Source organism: Denticeps clupeoides, chromosome 16 (assembly GCF_900700375.1).
Source record: "Denticeps clupeoides chromosome 16, fDenClu1.1, whole genome shotgun sequence".
In the NCBI taxonomy this organism is placed as follows: domain Eukaryota; kingdom Metazoa; phylum Chordata; class Actinopteri; order Clupeiformes; family Denticipitidae; genus Denticeps; species Denticeps clupeoides.
In genome coordinates, this window is record NC_041722.1 from 11,666,973 (window position 1) to 11,688,444 (window position 21,472).

Genomic DNA, 21,472 nt, shown 5'->3' on the forward strand with positions numbered 1-21,472 from the left:
GCTACTTTCCAAAGGCAAGTTCAGTGAATCGGTAATAATATCTTGCCGTGTGTTTTGTTCATTCTGCAATTGCTGACTCCAGCTTTCACGAGACCTCTTGGAGCAAAAATGGAGGGATGTTTACAGGGTTGTTCAGAATAGCCAAGTTAATCCTATCACTAAACTAGGCCTAAGTGCTTCTTAAATGAGTGGCGTGATTGACAGGCTCATGAGTTGGAGGTGGATGTTCAACTGCTCCGGTGTTTGGTGGTGTTTGTCGCTAAAAGATGAATGCGGTGCTGCGTGCCTCCGACTCGGAAGAAATCACCGCGGGTTTGGTTTTATTTCGGCACGTCCTGCCCTATTCTGTCTATCTGTCTCTGGCTGAAAAAGCTTCACTCCTCAAGAGAAGTAATTAAGGCCAGTGAGGGTTTATTTTTAGTTGGCTTTGCATTAGAATCGCTACTTTTTTTTTTTTTTTTAAGGAAGACGGGCTCAGGCTCACTCCAAGCTCTTGTGTTCTCCTGCATCTCTCTGTCTCCTGCCGGGAGTCATGTTTATTTCATCAGGCGCCGTTTTTTTCCTCTCGTGTCACATGCACCGCCTGTCTCTCCCTGCCACTCGTCAATGGCGGGAGTCATCACTGCTGCTTTTAAGTCCCCTCCCAGCTCCCTGTTCCAGTCCTCTGTCAGTACCTCCCTGCTTCTCCTGTCTTCCTTTTCATGGTCAGCCCACGTCTCTTCCCTTCAATGCTCATCCAAAAAGCAGCTTCTCCACATCTGCCACCCCCTCCTCAGAGCCAAAAGAAGCTGCCGCATCCGAAGAGGGCTGTCGCGCGTCTAGCCCTTGTCACTTCAGTGGAGGAATGAGCTTTCATATCAATTGCTGGATACCCTTTGCTTTCTCACATTCCCATACCTCTAATCAAAACGGCAACGGCTGCTGAAAGCCTAGGCAGGGTCTGTGAAATGCTGGTTGTACAGTCAGTCATTATCCCACAGGGGACCTTACGAGTCACTGATAATGGACCATGTTGTTTTCCCCATCAGCAGAAAGGTGCAATCCGCAAAGAAGTTAAGCTGACATGCTAAAAGACAGTCTCAATCCCTGAATAACTTCACTGCAGGGTTTCCTAAATTGTAGTGGATAGATAAGACAGTGTTCCACGTACCTCCACTAGGGCTGCAAATTATGACCAAAATATAACTGTCGTTAATTTGATTGATTATGTGATTAATGAATAGATTTACTGATATAACGTTCCAAAAAAAAAAACGTTCTCAGCAGTATTTGCCATTTAATTTATTAATAGAGATTAATGTAAACTGTGCGGTAACGACATGTCTTTCTTCACATACAGAGTTCTGCTCTGGAGGCTGTGGTTGGAGGCAGGAGAGAGGGGGAACCTGGCCAGCTGAAAGTCGCACCAGCAGAGGTACGAGAACACGGCTCCATCTCAGCTCATGACCCCAGGGACAGCGGTGCCTCGTCACATCCCGTCACCCAGGAGATGCAACCTGCAGACGGCGAATCCTCTGGTGAGTACCTGTCAGTCTGAGTGGAGCTGAACGCTGCTGTCCTCTCACATCCAGCAGCCTCACCTACTTCGGTTGAGATGGACTTTCATAAAAAGCCAGGTGGCACATTCCGGAAAACATTTTCACATTTTACGCTATGTTGAATGTGGGCCTTTTTGGTTGAGAAGGAAAGTGCAATAAAGGGCTTTTTCTCTAAACACATTCAAAATCCAATACTCCTAATTATAAAACCAAACACATGCAACTGGTGATAACGGTGTAATAAACGGTACACAAAAACCAGACACTTCCTGTGTCCTTTGGTTCCACCTCATAAGACGCATTGACCTTTGGCATTGATCACTAAACAGAGTGTGGTTGAAAATCTGATGAAGGCCCCCGCAGAGAGTGTGTATCTTCCGTACCTGAAGTGAGCTGCTACTGAGAGAGAAGGGGATTGCCGGTCTCACATTACACACGCTTCAGCTTGATATTTAATGCCTCTAGAGTAATAAATCCCTGGTGCTTTCTGGTAAAAGAATATGATCAGTACACCTTTTCTGCTTGGTTGCAGACATTTAACATCATTAAGCTTTCAGAAAATATTGCTGATCAGTTCTCAGAACTCACCACTTCATTGCCAGCATATGTGAAATCAGAATTGCTTTTGGTTTGATGTAGAACATTTGAAATCTCTAAGCAAGTCAACACAATAGCAACTGTTCTGAACTATTGCAATTTATCAATTAACTAACTAGTTAAAAAATGAGTTAGATTAGTGCATGTGCAAATGGATGTGCAAAAACGCACATCCGACAAACTTTTAGCTGAAAAACAAATCCTTTCTTGTTTGTATCAATTAATACATTTTATTTAGTGCTGGGAAAATATGGCCAGTAAAAAAACAGCAACGCAAGTATTGGGTGGTCATGGTAGTAGCCTAGTGGGTAACACACTCTCGTCTGAACCAGAAGACCCAGGTTCAAATCCCACGTACTAGCCTTGTGTCCCTGAGGAAGACAATTTTGTAAGTACTCTGGACAAGGGCGTCTGGTAAATGCCGTAAATGTAAATGTAGAAACGTTTATACGTGACAATGCACATTCAGCAAATACATAATATTGAAGAAGTGCAGCGACTTGTGGAACTTTGTGTGACAGGGTGATTTCAGTGTGATGCTAGAATTTATAATGCAATGTTCTTCTCACAATTTGTTATCTTGCTAATTCTTTTGAATTCAGTGTAGATGCTGTGCTAATTCACTGTGACACACTCCCCCTACACCCGGACTTGTCACACACAATAACAGGAACTACACCTGCCAACGGAGTGTGGCGGCCATATTTATCATCTCAATAAACCAGCCACATAAAATCTGACAGCTCTAGTGCAATTTAAAATTTTCAGGATCACAAAGAGTATTACTGCAGTGGGCTGAGTGGAATATGATTCAGAGCGGATATGAGGGAATAGCACATTATTTTGACAAAGTGCTCCGAGTTATAGTCGGCCTCTCTGTACTGTTTTCCAGAGCATTCGCATTTATTTCTGCTCAATCAGAAAGCAGCCAGAGGCAGATTGTCAGCTTTTATTAATTCTGTTCATCAGTGTACCGTGTAGCATAAAACATTAACATTCTACACTGTCTGATAGGGAATAATAATGTTTTGTGTTCAATAATGTTGTTGTGTTGGAATGGATGTGGTATCTTATAGGTATTCCTATTCATAGGTATTCCTATTTATCTGCTAAAAACCTCCATGGCCAAGATAAGTTCACTATGTGCACCAGAGCAGAGCATATGTTTGTGATTTTATTGTTTGATGAACAGCATTCCTACATTTCCATTGGCTACAAAATCAATTTGTCAGTAATTAAGTAAGCATGCCCAACCCATCTAAGATATTTGCAATTATATCAGGTGAACGTGGGTGGCATTTGTTTCGGCAAGCTTATAGAATGTTGCCAACAGACATCCATTTCTCCAGCATACCAACCATCTTGCTGCAGGGTGACTCTGGAACAGCGAGGCTTTACTCCGAAAACACTGCACTCACACTTCTGAACTCCCCCACTTGCAATGGCGACGTAGAGTTCATGCTTTATTTAAACCTGGACTGAGCATGTGCCAAAGCCCTTCACATTCAACATGACATAACCCATTTAGCTGCTAGGTGCTAGTGTGTGTGTGTGTGTGTGAAATGTGATTTCTTATCTCTGGGTTCCAGCTCTTAGTCTTACCCACGTGCCAGTGTGCCTGTAATGGTTTGTGCTCTGTCATGGTGCCCCAGCTGCCCCCCAGCGTTGTTCACCAGTTCCATTCTCCCCAGCGAGGCTAAACTTCCCCTCCACATCCCCTTTGTGCCTTGCTATTCCTTGGAGCACTGCGTACAAACTAACTCTGTACATAGAAATATGTTAATGCTCAAACCTCTAAGCCTTTGCTACTTGGTGACAATGGTTACATTTTTTTTTTACTCTGCCTGACTACACTACCAGTCAAAAGTTTGAATGCACCTACTGTGTGGCAATTGTTCTCCATTTTGAATTCCAATGAACATATTTTGTATTTTTGTACAAAAATACTAAATATTTCCAACAAAAATACTATTTTTTTTTTTTTTTTCACATGGTATAGCCAAAAACTGCTGTTTCACTTTGAATTGCTATTGCTGTTGACTGCCATTTAAATGGAAGCCGACTGTCTCTCTTGCCTCTGCTTTCATATATCGCAGTATGTTTGGGTCACGTGGCATAGTGTCTGAGGTCACTGGTCAGAGTGACTGAGTGGAATGGATTTGGGGAACTTGGGGAAATACAGTTTATAAGAGCTGTCGTAGTTTTATTTTGCGTAGCATTTGAGAAGGGAGCAGGAAGATAAGTTGCACTCTTAATAATATTACAGTTAAATCTAATAAAGGGCATTCAGTGGAATCAAAGATAATTCAAACGACTGAGCTACAAAGACTCAAATTAGCTCCTGGACATTTAGATTTCCCATCATGGCTGTTCAATGGATGTGTTTTCCTCCCTAGTTTTTTCTTTGTCTTTTTTTGCTTTGTTTTATTTATCTTTTGTCCTCGTGAGGCAGAGCTTGCTGCCCCATTACCTGTTATTAATGCATAAGTGCTGGACTCTAGCCTGGTGTGTATGTCTTTGTTCCCCTGCAGTAGAGGAACAGAAAGCAAAAGCGTCCTTGTGAGAGAATGGCCGAACCAAAAGCCGAGTCTCCCCTACCCCTCTAACATGTTGTGACACAGAATAAATGAATAGATGCCAGAGGGCAGGAAATCCAGCTGAGCCACAGTGGTGGGTGAAGCCACATGAAGAGGAGAGATCAAGTCCATCCCTTCAAAGGGGAAGAGAGAAAAAAGAAAAGTGGGGAAAGGACCGAGAGAGTGAGAGAACGAGCAGGTTTCCCCTCTCATTCACATCCACGATACAGGAAGTAACCACGCGGTATCTCGAATCTGACTGACCGCAGTCCGGCCACAGGGGCCTGGGGCACGCCGAGCCGCGATGTCTGGGCCGACTGGGGAGAGATAGCATCACCACCCAGTCGAACACACGCACACTCGAAATCCCCACCAGCATAGATCTGCGAGCTCTAGATTCCCCCCCAGCCTCGTCGTAAAAAGTCCAGACGGCCTAGGTAAGCATTTACGTTTAGAGAATTTTCCGCGACAGGAGAAGCAGACTGTTAGAGACTTTGTCTGTGGAGGGGTGACCTGATGGACAACCGCAGTGGAGAGGAGGCCGGGAGGAGATAAGCTCTTTTTACCAGGAATATTTGCAGCGACATTTTGAATGCTTTCTCTCAGTGGGATGTAAACGCCCGGTTCGGTGTGGTGTTCTAGCCCGGCTCTTCGTTTCCTTGGCCGTATGCGGACACTAACAGGCACAGAGCGGCGGGCTGTGCACTTTGGCCGTCTTTCTCCAGGGGCCGACTCAGGGTCGTCACTGATGCATGCAGGCTCCCGCCCAGACTCTCCGACGAGGGCCACGCTGATTGTCGAGTGCCTCATCGAGAGAATTTCCCTCCAACCGTGCGTTATTACAGCCTGTAGTTGTGTGCGGTTAGGAGCGAGGGGGGGGCTTTTGACAAGTGTGGAGTGAAATATGACTCACGGCGGCGGTGCCAGTGATTATTCTCGAGGAGACCTCGTGCTGAGACGAGGTAAAACACAGCAGTGTCTGGCAAACGGGGACGCTCTGTTTACGCGGGCGTCTGGTCGGGAGCCCGGATCTCGGTCCGAGCTGTTGATTCAAACGCCTCTCTGGCTGGGACTTGTGTTTCAACGGATTCCTGAAGGTCATTAGCGGCGTGTTTTTTTGTAATGACGCTGCTGGCGGAGCTGCAGTTAAAACAATGGAGTGCAGCCTGAGCGCTGCCGTAACAAGCTGCCATTGTCTGTGTGGGAGGGACTGGTTATAAAGCCCATTTAATTGTGCACTGTTTCCCTGCCCTCTCGTTTCGACTAATCCAGACCCACTCGGAAACACACACGCACACATACACTCACACACATACACAAACCCACTCTGTGTCTCTTATCTCTTCGACGCACAGAGCAGAGCTGTAAGGTGGTGTGTACAGTCACGTGGCTGTGGGTTATTATAGCAGCCACCCAGAGAGGTGGGGGACTGTGTGTTGTGTGTGTGTGTGTGTGTGTGTGTGTGTGCGTTTTCGAGCGAGTGATTGAGTTGGGAGGTATTAATGAGCATTCTTTTTTTTAAAAGACACACCCCGTGGCATCTTTCTCTGCCTTTCCTGGGCCTGGTACTGTAAACAAGCACTAAAGGGCTCCCTCCATCACCAAAAAGAAAAGAAAGAGAGAAGGGGTGATAAGATGAAGGAGGAAAAGTACACTCCTCTCTCTGTTTTCTTTTTCTCCCTCGTAGCCGTGCAGGTGACAGGAGGGTGGGACAGCTGCGAGTGACAATGACAGGCAGGCTGTTGAGAGGAGAAGCAGATGGGAGTGTGTGTGCGTGTCAACATGAGTGTATGTAAGAATTTGCAAACTGTGTGTGCACTGAGTGTCATTTTTAGTGTTGTGTGTATGTGTAAGACAACCTTTTAAGCCTGATCCTCAGCCTCTCTCTGTATGTGTGCGTGATTAAAATGCCACTGGAGACCCTGCATTCTCTCGGTCCCTTGGCAGTGCCAGGCTTGGCAGAGTTCCATTCTGTTCCATTTTTTCCCCCACTCGGCGCTGACTGGCTCCTCTCAGAGGAAGCAGCAAGAAAAGTGAGTACTCAGAGTCACACCAAGCATGAAAGACGGGGAGAAAAGAGAGGGAACCGGCGAGGGAAAGAAAGTGAGAGTAAGAGGGACGAGAGATATAAATAAATCTAGATCTAGATCTCCAGGCGGCACTTGGGCCGTAGTGTGTTTTTCTGGTTCAGAGTGTGTTAGTACTAGGCTGTCAGGCAGGAGACAGCAGGCCTATTGGTCTCTCGCTTGGTGGGCAGGAGGTTGTGCCCTCAGATCTTCACTGCATGCAAGCAAGTGTGTGTGTGTGTGTGTGTGTTTGCGTACATTTTATATTTTGTATAACATGTACTACTGTTCAGTTGCTAACTGTTTTTAATGTATGGTATTATATGGAAATGTAATCAAGATAAGGTGGTGTGCTAGTTTATTTGTTATTGCTAGCTATTTGCTATGCTAGTTTGTTAGCTAGCTGGCTAATTAACTCTCATACATTCGGTTCCGGTAACATGGTTATCAGATACCAATTTGATACCTAAAATACATCTGAATAAGCAGTGTCATTTTATGTTCGTGGTCCAGACATAAAATGCGGCACATACAATATTTTGTAACCACTGTTTTAATATGGCAGGGGTCTGTATAGTCAGAAACATGTAGGCCAATAATGCATATACCTAATGTGTTTATGGTTAATGCATTAATTATTATTATGAATGGTTCCTTATTAATGATTTGCTTGTCTTTGCATAGCCCTTTGATTTGACACTTGTCTTGTTTTTTTAATTGTGAAGTTTAATTCAAATTTGATTTTTTTTATTTTTTATGTCTTTATGCCCCGTGTGGCATCAATTCTCATCTGCACCCATGGCGACCCCATCAATCGGCATTAAAAGAATTCCATGTCTAAGTGAACTATTATTTCCCAACTAGCCTCCAACTTACTCCCTTTAAGCGGGCCAGCTGATCAAAAGATATGCGTTATCAGAAGAATTTTAATCAGAATCACTTTTTTTCCCAAGGCCTTTTATTGTTTTGCAATTGTAAAATCATCTCTTCATCTCAGCAGCCAAAAAGTTTGTATGCAATTGGCGGCGCACTGGTCTGGCGTTTGGCAGCGACCAGCAAGAACCATCATATAATTACAGCACACTGTGTAGGCACATAAGGGCATCATTTGTCTGCGGTCATTATAAACGCTAGCTGGGTTTGTTGTTTCTGGGCAAACATCCATTTTATCTGCCTTGTTCTCCCTCTCACTCTCATTCTTCCGCGTCTTTTTTGCATGTGATATACCACACACAGCTCATCTCCAGGACTCTTTGTTGTTTGATGGTGTGTGTTTTGGCAGGGCTGCCCGTGAACCTCTCAGAAGTTTATTCAGGGTCTGTCCCCAACTGACCTCCGTTTTCCCGATGAAAACAGGTGTTGGACTCGGCTCCTTGGTGTTGCCCCAGTGTCTGACCTCAAGTGTTGGCTGAGGTGGTGACCTCTGACCATGTAATCGGAAACTAACGGATTCTCCCTGATCCTGTAATTCTCTTTTCCTGTCAGTTTAAGGTCGGTTGCTGGAGGTCCATTGAGCCCACAGCCATGAATCCCTGCAATATTTCCCTTGCTGCTGTTGATCAAGTCCCCCAAAAAAGCCACAAATATGATATTCAGAGGCAGTGAGAGGGGAAAATGGTACAGCTCTATGTCACAATTCACTGTTTAGGCTTAAAAATATGGTTATTGTGAGCACGGTAGGCTCTGCTTAACTGGTGCTGGGTGTTTAGGCTCTAATGGCCTTTTTCCTTTACTAAAGCATTACATTTACATTTACATTTACATTTAAGGTATTTGGCAGATGCCCTTATCCAGAGCGACTTACAACGTGCTTTCAAGTTACCATCGATGAAGAGATCAATTCTGGTTCACTAGGACCCCAACTATGAATACAATCTTTTTATTCACTCTGTTGTAGATTCTACACAAGTTCGACAATAAGAAAGTTACACGTTAATCTAAATATTCTTTAAAGAGGAAGGTCTTGAGCTGTCGTTTGAGCATAGATTTAGAGAGTAGCTGCTCGTGCAACAGTGTGGGTTGCTCTTCCACTTATTGACCAGGTTGTCACCTTAAGATAGAAGGACAGCACTCTAACATTGCAAAGGTTATAATGTGAGTATTATAATTGCACACAAAGACGTTTTCCACAGAACTGCGCCTGTTTGTTGACAGTGACATGGTCAAATTTGTATTTGAACAGAGAATGTGTAGGAGAGACGGGTGGGGCAACCTGAAGGTCAACTATCATCGACCCACAAAGTGTGAATTTCGTTACAACTCCCCAAATCCTTGTACTGCAGTTATGTTCCTGTTCACCACGCATAAGGGCATCAACTCAACAAATAACAGTGAGCTTGAAAAGCCAGCGAACTGACAGATCGGGTAAAGACAGGGCCTGAGTCATGCTGCTCAGAAAGCGGAAGTCTGTTGGAATGATTTAGGTGTCTCTCACCTCAGATCTCTCCGCTCACGGAGTTCAGTTCTGCTTTTTCTTTTTTTTGCGGTTGCTGCGAGCGCGCTGTTATCCCCAGCACTCGCTCCACCCTGTTGTCACTGGCTTGTTTGTCGGGAGATTTAAAGTAATGTCAACAGACATGCTGGCTTAAATGGGTTTTACAGGGAATTAATGGTACAGGGAGCTACAATCTTCTGTACACATGTTCATGCCCATTTATAGCATCCTGCTGAAGTGCTCAGTTGACATTTGGAGCGGCGTGACCCGGGCTCACCTAACAAAGGGCTTAATTTGACTCAGTGATGAATTATGGGAAATCCGTGTTTTCTTTGAGCGAGTGTCGAGTTGCTGATGGGCAGAAGGGAAAGCCACTTGCCTTTTGAAGCATGTTGTATGCACTGTGTGCCGTACCTGGCAACAACGCCTCCCGAAGCAGCAGGGAGCGTGCTGAGGTGGCGCCGCCATGTTTCTGTACGGCTCTTCTGTGTTCCCTGTCACCGTCAGATCAAGGTGTTCGCCCCACGTCAGCCTTCAAGCTGCTCCTGGAGGCATTGAATATTTCCATGGCTTCTCATTTCAGCGACACAAGGGCTGATGCTGAGCTTGGTAGAGTAGTAGCTGCAGAGACGGCGTGGGAGAGCGTGCGTTTGTGTGTGTCCATGCACTTTGATGGCGGGATTGTGAATCGCGCATGCTGTGATGCGCAGGTCTGGTGTCTTCTGTCTAATCAGCGGGGTTTAAACGCTTTAATGATGACAGCCATCAGGTACCTCGCTCTGACAGCGGGGAACAGGCTGCTGTGGCAGCTGTACGGATCTCCTGCTCTCCCTCAGAATCAAATGAACTCGCAAACGCACACAAACAGGACATGCGTCCGTATGCACGATCACTCAGGTTTAGTGAGGCTTTTGTTAAGATTTTGTTAAGGTTCCTGTATTGAGTTATATGTGTGTATGTATGAGTTTGCATCTGTAATGAAGTAATGATGAACAATTTGGTTATTTATAAATCTCTATTTTTGAGTGTTTAGTCATTATTTGTTATAAACCCTCAACCTGGGTGTATCCTTAATTCATGGGGATAAAAGCTCAACAAACATCATTCAAACTTTTCCAGTTTCATGCAATTAAGAGACTGTCATTAGCACCAACATCACTGCCATGGGTACATCAATTAGAATCTCTAGTCGCCGCTGTGTCCTTGTGAGGTGTTTTATGTCACTCTCTGTGTCATTAAATCTTTCTCTCACACACACACACACACACACACACACACTAATAAGTCTGATAAATAGGATAATGCTATATCCAATCTAGATTGCCAAAGGATGAAGGTACAATCCTAATCCCTGTTTACATCAGATTTATAATCTGCTACTCTGTTCAAATCTGCCATCGTTTTTGGTTTAACCCTCCTCCAGTGAGAACCTCACTGGGCCGTGAGCGTCATTTTAAGTAAGCGGATTTTTCCATGATCCTTGGCTACAGGTCCTGGTGTACAGAGGCAGGAGCAACAGGATCCGAAATGAATAGGATATAAGCGCTGAATCCGCCCTGTGTGCACTGTGGGTATTTTGCATGTGTGTGCTGCTCTTTTGCTCATTTTGCCCCTGTAGTTTAAATACCCTCTGGGTAAATTATGCTCAGTTGAGTATGTTTGGCTGGGTAACCACTTGGCCACTTATTTTGGTGTTCATAGCTCAGCATGGCACTGGGAGGGAAATGACTGTGGATTTTAGAATAAGTAGTAGCCAATTCATGCCGATTTGGAAATTCATCAATATCAAACTTGAAACAGTGGTGCCAGTGGTATAGATACATGTGAAGCCAATTAGTTTAACCATTTGAATCAGTTTCATGCACAAGCAGTCTTAGAGTCAGATAAAACGAATAGCGGCCTATTTGTTTTTATAAAAGGAATATATGATATGAACTAGTTCATTTGTGGAATGATGAACATGAACTAGTTCTTTTTCATTGTGAACTGGCACAGTAATGTCTGTTGGATTGTGTGCTAGCCAGTTTGCTAATTACCATAGCTGGGAAGCAAAGATACAACAATCTAAACCACAAAGGAGGAGACATGTCGTGTGTTTTTGTGCAGCATATTCAAATACGGGCCTCAGTAATGAAGCCTTGTGTGCTTTCACACACATACAGTATACACACGGATAATGATTCACAGTGGTATGAGTCAATTATTGTTTAATTCATTTGGGGTACTGATTTTAATTAAAAAGGGGCAAATTTCTAAAGATAACTTTCTGAGCATATTTAATGATTGTATTTGTTGAAGTGCATGGTTTCGAACACATGTTAATACGCGTTAGTGTTGAGCTTCCAGCAGACGGTAACATGTCATTTGTAAATATTTCAGTGGAAGTTAGAGACATGGGAAGCAACACAGTTAACGTTTCCAGCGTGATTTACTTTTGTGTTTATTTAAGTAAACGTTTTTAAGTCGAGTGAGACTACATCCGTTTCACTTTACATGATTCAACCCAAATGTTGCGGCTGCTATTGGTGGAATACTAGACAGTGCCGATGAAATGTCAGTAGTAAGTCATGAGTAGGATTCGTGTGTCCCGTTCCTCCTAATGTGTGTGTACTAAAGGTGTGGCAACATTCCCATTGTCTCCCCTCCTCTCAATGGCTAATCCAGGTTCTTATTCAGATATGATTATTAAAACATGTAAGACTTCTCTTTAATATTGTCTTGTGTTGTAGTGATTTAAATTAGAAGAAAGCACCTGCAGGTCATGTTCAGAGGCACCCTCCCATGTACATTCTCTCTAGGTTTGTTTGTGGGTCAGATCTGCTGGTTTCCTTGCCAACAGCACCAGAAACACCAGAGAGGGCAGCAACAGGAGGTCTTCTTCAGCACGCATAAATGGCAGACACACACACATTTTTAAATGTATTTGTCTTTATTGAATATATTTGACCCTAAAATCATATTGTTTATAAATGTATGTGTGTGTTTGTGTGTGTTTTGTGTGTGTGTGGCAGTTGTCCTTTCCCGAACAGATAACAACCCCATGTCTTCCCACATTATGCAAATTTGCTCAGGTGAATTGTACTGTGTACCCAGCTGCACCCATTTCTGAGAACACAGACACACACACACACACACACACACACACACACACACACCACAATCTGCATGGAAATGAATGTCCTCAACAGCAAACAGGAAGTAATTTCTTCGGTTGGCCCCACGCTGTGTTTTAATCTATGAACATCAGTTCAGCACCACTATTGAGTGTTTTATATGTATATTTAAACATTTTACACAGTGCACATTGAGTGCATTCAGACTATTTGCAAAATAGCCCTTGAAGGGTCAGCCCACCTCTGCTGACAGTGAGTGCACTGTCCTATTTGTCCACCGGGGGCTCAGCGCTTCTCTGCAGCAGCATCAGAGTGGTTTCCTCTGTAGATGTTGCTCTCCTTGACCTTCTTTAAATGGTTGTGGATTGTCATGTGTTTTTTCCCCTTTCCACTCACGGTCGTTGTCTGGCCATGTTCATCACCCTACAAACACGGCCTCTCACTGCTACCTTTGAGCCGGCTGCCAGAACAGGACCCTTTGTTAAGTGACATCGACTGCTGAATTATTCAGCTCCGCTCACATTAATGCATAATGCTGCAGAGCTGACGCACACACACTCACCAGAGCCCTGCTTACTTCACATCACACTTTCTCTCACTCACACACCAGTGCACTTTTCGGTGAAAAGCTGTGTTTATGTCATCATTACCATTGTGGTTTTTATTTTTATGAATTCAACCCAAGGAGTCGGCAGTATACTGACCTCGGGCCTAATGTGATTTGGAGAGAAAATGAATTACGTCCAGTTTCTGAATGTGCACTGGATCATCGGAGTTGTTACTGTAATGCGCCTCATTCAGCTGTGATCTTTTCAGCCGAGCTCTCTGAATAGGGTGGAGGTCTGGGGAGACTCACGGGGGATTGATTTTGACATGGACTGGGCTCAGCGTTCCCAAACCAGACCCGGCTGGCTCCAGACTGGCTGATAGGGACCAGCTGAGAACGGAAACTCACCCCCCCCCCTCTCTCCGTTATTTCCATTGCTTTTGTCCTCTTTTCCTTTCTCCTGTCACTGTGTCTTGCTTGCTTCTTCCTGACACCTTGTCTGGCTCTGACAGTGTGTGAGGGCGGAGGAGATCACAGGGCCAGATCTTGAGAGATGAAACACTCCTAAGTGCCAACGTTCGTTCCCGAGTCCCACAGGGGCAAGTGTCAGGACCCCCTTTTAAATCTTAATGCTGTCTAAAATGTCTTCCTGTCCGCCCCTTTGCACAGTTAGAAGGGCGGTGAAGTGCATGCTGTGTGCATGAGAGAGGACAGTTTGCATCCCTGCCCCTGTCGTTAATGTTTAATCGTTAACCGTGAAAACGCCAGGCTACCAATTTACTCCACCACCTCATCCTGGAGAGGATCACCGTGACAACAAAAATCACGACTGCCCTGCAGATGCTTCTTCGCTTTGTTTTTTTATTTTTTTTTTATTAGCCTGCCAGCGGTCGCCGTAGTGACAAAGCGGCTTGGTTTAATTAATTAGTGGCAGAGAAGGTGATCCCTCCTTAAGTCGCTGTAATTATGGGTGCTGAGAGTGAGAGGGAGCGCTGTAGTGATCAGAACATGTAGCTTTCACCCTGCATGATGTCCTCAGACAGCAAGCAAGCAGGGAGGTGCTTTTTTTTTTTTTAATCATCCTCTTTGTTTCCACCTTGTTTTCTCTGCCTCTTCTCCCAGTAGCCATCTTTAAGGGAATTGCAGCCCCCAGCAGGATGCGCTCTGTACTTCCCCGGTAAACCGAACCCACCCCCTCTACCCACCTGCTGTATCCCCTCGCTGCATAACAACATTTCCAGCCCTACACCTCCCCACTGTTCCTCTCACTGTCAGTAATCAGAAGGAAAGTCAGTTCTTGTTAGTCAACACTACACCTACACAAATGTTTGACAAATGTTTAACAGCTGGAATTATACAAAACAAGAAGATGAGCAAAACATGAATGAATGACGTCTCGAGTAAAAAGAGGGGGCCTATAGTAACTGTTTATCTGAGTCTTATCTAAGTCTAATTGTATGTAGCCATATGGGTGTGTACTGTGTCTATGCAAAATTCATACACCGTAATGTCAAGAACAGTTGGTCAGCTGTAGTTACTACTGTGTTAAACACGTTTTTAACAAGTAGTGCAGTATGGTAACAACTTATATCACTGTGTACTCAATGCACACTGTACAGTGCAGACAGCTTTACTGTGTTTGTGTTGTATTAAGGAGCAAATGCTATTGACTATGAGAACAGGGAGTGATGGATGATGTCTTTCAACGAGCAACGTTTCTTTTTTTTTGCTTCGGACAGCAGGTGTGAAACGTCCAGGCAGAGGGGTTTACCACATTTTTTGTCTGCTGAACAGGTGTCACTAAATCTGGCCAGTTTTGTCCCATAGATTTCCATTTCAAGCCCTTTGGTGCTTGGCAGCCAACGTAGATGCTAATGAGGTCGGGAAGGTAGAGCACAGCGAGCTGTTTAAGTACAGCTCTGAGGCCCGCTCACCGCACTGGCGGTGTGGTCTTTCACTGAAAGTTGCACACTTTTACATCCACTGGAACCTGCAACACTAGCTGCCTTATATATCAGGCTACTGTGGACGTACATGTACGCACATGCACAGAGACATATATCAAAAGCATGCACAACTGAGCGATCTGATAGCTTAATGGGTCGTTTGGGCAGTCCTGACGGCCCATCAGCCTGGGCAGCATCACGGATGACAGTTTTATGGGCCGTTTGGCAATGTCACTGGAGTTGGGTGGCTATTTACGGCACCACGCATGGCGCTCTGCACACTGACAGTTGGTGTAAATTTCCATGAGGGACGGGTTAACTGTTATGGAAGCGGACGCTGCAGCGGCCCGTTCCCAGAGCCACGCTCTTTCAGACCCTCCATCTTGATCTGACAATTGACAGGCCGCACCGTTGTTACCGCTCTCTTATTTATACCCCCCCCTGCCACAGCATTAACGACACGCTCTCATTTGTTTTCCTCTCCCAATCCCTTTCTTTCCCTCTGCGCTCCCTGTCGCTTCCCCTTCGACTATCATTTAGCTTTACGAGGGGCTTTAAAAATGGGGGCCATATCGTTTGCGCCTCCATTTTAATGTGCGGTATATTGATATCCATCGTAACTCACGTCTGTGACGTGGCTGTTGCCCTCAGGGTTTGCTCGACAAATCCTGCTGCCTGTGCTGCTGGGGTTTCTGTGGTGGTCCAAAGATCAGAGTGTACGAGGCAACCCTGCACAGACAACAGAGAACAACACAGGTAATATAAAGGAAGGGAGAGAGAGGGTTAATTGTAAAATCGTTTGCCTTTGATACATATCGGACACAAAGGTACTCAGGGATGCATTTAGCAGCAATAACTATTGCTAAATCTTTAGACTCAGTCACATGACCCCAGCATCTCTGAGCTGTTTATTGATGTCCCCGCTGTCTACGCTCCTGTTGCTATAAACAATGCTCTCAGCCTGGAAACCCGCACATCCACACCATACAACTCTCAGGCCTAGGTAGACTTTTAAAAGTGTCTTCTTCTGAGTGGGGCTGTGCATTATTTCCGGATGGACTTATAAAGCAGCCCATAAAAAGGCCCTCCAGTATGTGTGTGTGTGTGTGTGTGTGTGTGTGTGTGTGTGTGTGTGTGTGTGTGTGAGTGGTGCATCTATTGCAGTATGAGGTAAGAAGCCTGATCACTGTGCTGTAGCTAAGGAGAAAATTAATTTAATCAATTTTAAAGTGATTTAAATTGCATTTTAACTAATTTCAGTTGTTTAGGTTCTGACTTCTATGCCAAATATTTATAAGCTTTATAAGCTTTTTCTAATTTGAGTAATTTTTGTTATACACAAATTATTTAGATATTTCTTACTATTTAAACAAGTAGACATACACAACACATCATATTGTTAATATATGTATTTAATGTCCTCAGAAAACAAATCAACCTCCACAAAATTCATATAATTACTTTCTAGACTAGACTCAACTGCTTCATATCAGATGAAACTATAAGACGTTTTTACAGTTTTACTGTATTTACTGTGTGTAAGAAGTCATAACATTACTTATGTGGGCAAATCTGAGCTAATCTTTGCCCGTCACTCCTACCTTTGCAGCTTGTCAGCCTGTTAAGAAAACCTTATGGATAATGCTCATCAATATCTTACATATCTTACATAGTTACAAAAGGTTGGTTTGTAAGAGCTAAACTTCTCTAAACTTCTAACAGAATGCGTTTTTGTGTGTGTGTGCGTAAGTGTGTGTATGGAAGTGCGTATGTTTATATCTTCAGCAGCTGTGTGTGCTGTAAAATGCCTGTTTGTGTGAAAACGTTTCTCTCGGCATCAGATAAGTGGAGTGTGTTGCGACTCGGCCTGTGTGTGCGTGTGTGCGTGTGCATGTGTGTGTGTTTTTATCCTGTACAGAACCATTAGAAGCCATCTGCCACTCAGGCTCCGACGGAGGCGGGCCCAAGCGCGGTGGCGGAGGATAACAACACCTGTAACTCGTTAGGGCGCGCTGACGAGCGTCTGCCGGGTGTGACTGCGGCGCGGGGAGAGAGACGGAGCCACTGACACCTGCTCACTTCGGCGCTAGCGTCTCCGCGCGCACACCTTCTCCTTCGAGGCAGCTGTTAGCACAAACACGTCCTCGCACTTTCCGCACGTGAGAAGACTCCCTTCGGTCTGTGCGTCTGTGCAGTGTACGCTAGGACTCTGCTCGTGTTTTGACTGTTGCTAATCTGTGTACAGCTTCCATGGCCTGACGGGGGCTGTCCCAGCGCAGAGGCTGCATCGACGGGAGCCCACAAATACCTACATGCGTCTTTTCCCAGCCTGGGAAGAGTTGATCTGGCAATCCAGCCTATCCCATGATTCATTGCATGATTCTATGTGTCTGTGTATATAGACCCACACCCATAAAGAATAGAAGTAATATGCACTCACAGGGGTCCATCACATGTTGGGAAGCAAACTAGCTTAACCCATCATATTTCTGAAACTAAATTAAACTGATTTTGGGTCATTTTGTTTCCTAAGGCAGGAAGGGTGACTGATCACCTTTATATTACGATGGAACATCACTGTCCTGATGATGGTGACGATGTCACCCCTCCGTAGCACCCCTATATTCAAAATACCAACAATAGGTCATAATCACACCGCACACACACCTCCACCAGTGACAGCTTGTTGTGAAATCAGGCGGTTTTCGCAGGTCATTTCAGTGAGATGGACCCCAGCCGCCCGTGCCGCGTGTCGCCATGGAGATCACAGCGAATTTACCCCCTGATCCGATTAGCCCTTTTATTGTGTGACGGAGGAAAGAGGGGGCCCTGGTGCTAGTGGCTTAAGGATGAAACGCAAAATAGGAGGGAAAGAATAAAAAAGGGAAGACCGTTCACGGCACCGGTTTAAATGGGACGAGAAAAAGGGGAGCTGAGTCTGAGTTTGATGCACACCCGGGCCCGCCAGGGTAACAGAACACACCCCTCCCAAAAACCCCTCTGCTCCAGCAGTCGCTTCCTGCCACATCCCTCTCTTCCCCCGCATTTTCCCTCTCACCCCTCACTCCGCTGATAAATGGTTTGATGGCTCTGGAATTAATAATTTATCATTCCAGTCGAGGGTTTTTGTGCTCAACGGGTTAAGTGCTCGGTTTCAAAAAATGCTACAATTTACCTCGAGCGCATGAATAAAAGATGATGGCATCCAGCTGAGGAAGAGGCTGTCAACAGTTCCCCCCTTCCCCTGTTATTTAGATTTATATATTTATTTGTTTGTTTGTTTGTTATTCTCTTCAAGAAAACTTTCGGGACTGATGTGAAGTGATGAAGTTGTGTTTTGCCCGCACCTTCATCTCGCCTTGACAAAGCAGCGGCGCGCTTTATGGCTCTTTGTTCCGTAAACTTTCTCTGTCTATCGCTCCATCTCCTGCCCGTAACTGGGGTGGAATGAGAGGCAGCCTACATTTTTCCCTTTAAAGTTTGAAACGCTGCTCGAGGCCTCGCTGTACACAGACTGCAGTGCAAGCGCCAGCGCCGCGTACGCGACAAGACCAATTTTCCCACCATAAATGACGGACACCTTCACCCTCTGCTGTGAAAACAGACGTCCCGCTGACCGACTTTTCCCATTGTGCGTTGCAGTATAGTGCAGGTCTCGTTCATATCCATTAACCTCGGGCCATACATGTTATTTTTTATTTTTTTTTGTAAATCGGTGAAAATGTCCTATTAGATAAAAGGGCTGTACTGCATTCTTTCCTCGGGGTCACAGGCAACCTATGACTGTTGATTATATGGTTAATAGGCTTCCACATTTACAGAATTAGACAGGGTGACCTGAAAGCCAGTCGATAGGCTCAGCTACATTTCTTCAGTTAATGAAGAAAATCAAAGTTTGACAGCAGCAGGTAGCCCTGATATAAGATAAGGGTGTTATAATATGTTAACTTAAGTTTCGAGATCATACTTATTCCAGACTAGTAATATGGACTATTTCACATTTTCACGCACAAGATGCTGAGGGAATGATGGACGCCTAGGGTGGGATCACAGGGAAATAAAGTCATTAACTAAGCCACCATGCCACGTGCTGAGGAAAGGTCCTTGGTGTGTCCTGTAGTGTGTGTCACTCCGGGTTGCTAGGCACCGCTGCCCATTAAATAACAGTCACAGGTCCTATGCCTCGTACTGCGTTCTTAGGAACGCAGTGGCTACACACGTATGGCACAAACACGTAAACACAGCACTGATACCAAACGTATGGAGAGACGTGAGACATGGGGAACACCTCAGGATTCGTGTTGGATAACATCTCTGTAGATCTCCAGATTACACAGACTTAAATAAGGGAGTGGATGAGACATAACAGGCCACACATGACAGACGTTTCACCGTGAGGGTCACTCTCCGTGACTAGGTGGAAAGTGAAAGTGACAGGCGCCCGGGGAGCAGTGTGTGGGGGAGGTACTTCGCTCAGTGGCACCTTGACGGCTCGGGATTCGATTACGGGGCCGCTTCCTTAACGACTAGGCCACCACTGCCCCACCCACCACTGCTACCTAGGGCCCTAGGTGATATGTGTTCCACAATCCGGAAGTGAGAGATAGGTACGCGAAGTGCACACTATGGGATATGGACTTAACAGGAAGTTGGCGGCCACGCATGACACGACACGCAAACACAGACATAGCCTATACACACATATGGCCTATATTGTAACAATATTAGTATACTATAAAGGGTATTGTGGGTATGGCTCTATGATAACTTCATATATGTAACCTGTGAGGTTATTTATTGTTATTTTTTTACATTTATTTGTAATTTTGGACATTATCAATATGAAGGCATCCACCAGAATGGCATTAAAGAGTGTTGTTGTTACTGACTTTTTAATGGGGCTCATTTGAATTATTTGAAAACAATAAAACTGAGGCCACCTCTTCAGGGAGAACAAACTCTTTGGCTTTTTTCCCCTCCCCAGTGTGTGTGTGTGTGTGTGTGTGCGTGCATGTTCACTGATCTGTCGAGTGGGTGTTGTGTAAATGTTTTATGGAGAGGGCGGCTTGTTCTGAATGAGAGACAGGGCTGTTGAGGGCGCTTCGGGCAGAGACAGCTAACACAGCACCTGCTTCACGCCACCTTACCAATTTATGAGCCCCTCTCTCTCTCTCTCTCTCTCTCTCCCCCCCCCCCTCTCTCTCTCTCTCTCTCCCCCCCCCCCTCTCTCTCTCACTATTTCTCTCTCCACTGCTGGTTTACCTGCTCCTGATCGCTTACTCTTTTAATCACCATGTTTATGAATCTCTTCCCTTTGGGGGTGTGTTGTTGATGGGGTGTCACCAGCACCAATCAGCCTTGAGCTTTGCCTCTCCCCACTGGCAGCATCCGTTCACCTCTCTCGTAAAATGAAACCTGCCTCAAAAGTGGTTTTCACTGGAGCAAACTGTACAAATTGGTGAGCATGTAAATAAATAAGTTGTTAAAATAGCAGCTTGTGCCTGTAGCCGAAAAAATCACGAGAGAAACCCCATGTCGTTTCTCAGACGGACAGACAGACCGATCCTCTCTCCAGCTTCAGACCCAGCCGCCAGGCAGTCCTGTGATCAGCCCTCACGCTCCACCATTGTCATTTTGCAGGTTGGGCTTTATGTGAGTGCCCGTTTTTGCTCAGTTCTCCTCCTGGGTTTTTAAGCACCAAGTAGGGCAGCCTTGCAGCTTGCCAGAGAGCTGGTTTCTGTAAATGGATAGAGGTGCCATTTTTGTCTATTTATTTGCTGCTATTAACATTTTTAGCGTTTTATTCACTGTGCAGGTGCACACTCAGCTGAACAGGTTTGAGTGATGTGTGTGAGCATGAGATAATGAGAGCTTGTTTACGCATGTGTGTGTGTGTGTGTGTGTGTGTGTCTTTGCTCTGCGCCTGTCAAACATATTGAGCAGTCTCCACAAGCTGTAATGAGGATTGTCACAACAGAAGGGCAAACAGCAGTGGCAGCACTGGAGAGCGGTAGAGAGAGAGAGATGGGCGGAGGGATAGCAAACTCCACTCAGGTAGAAAGGCATCCCCGCTTTAATTGTGATTGCGTTTAAATAGTCTTTCAAAATGAGCATGCCATTTTGCAGTCTGCTCTGTTGATGGTGGTGAGAGAGTGTGCAACAGAGAGAAAAGACTTTTAAACAGATTATTAAAAACACATTAATATACATGTTGCATAAATTATAACAATCAAGTTAATTAACCAAGCTTGCACTCAAATTAATAGAATTTGAATCCGTTTTTTGCTCACCGACAAGGTAAAATGGTTCAATGTACCCTGTTTTCATGGCATTGTAATACACATAGTCTGTTTGCTAATATCTCATCCTGGATGTTCTTCAGGGTTTTACAGAAATAATGTAAACAAGAATACTGCTTTCTAGACAATTTTGCTGAGTGTAATTATTTCTGACACCTAGAAGACAAACTTTTAATGGAACTTTTAAACAAAGTTTAAAATTGAGCCTACATGCATTTTTAGCAGCTCTCACATATTTCCTCATTATAGGAATCAAACCCACTGCTGTCAAAACACACCATGCACAACTGTTTCTTAGCGTCCATCTTATTCATATTCCTCCTTCATTTCCTGCCATTTTATCTGCTTGTAAAACC

At 44.8% G+C, this 21,472-nt stretch overlaps 1 protein-coding gene across 2 annotated transcripts in view; it reads left to right on the forward strand.

Moving 5' to 3' along the window:
* The first annotated feature begins 1,354 nt into the window (after positions 1–1,354).
* The window catches only part of gse1b (Gse1 coiled-coil protein b), a 116,020-nt gene continuing 95,902 nt past the window's right edge, over positions 1,355–21,472 (forward strand). The window contains exon 1 of one of the 2 annotated variants that reach the window (XM_028956069.1): positions 1,355–1,517. In XM_028956069.1, coding sequence (XP_028811902.1) covers positions 1,490–1,517 — 28 coding nt within the window. In that variant the 5' untranslated portion in view covers positions 1,355–1,489. The remainder of the gene's footprint in view (positions 1,518–21,472) is intronic. The other variant, XM_028956070.1, reaches the window with a different exon arrangement.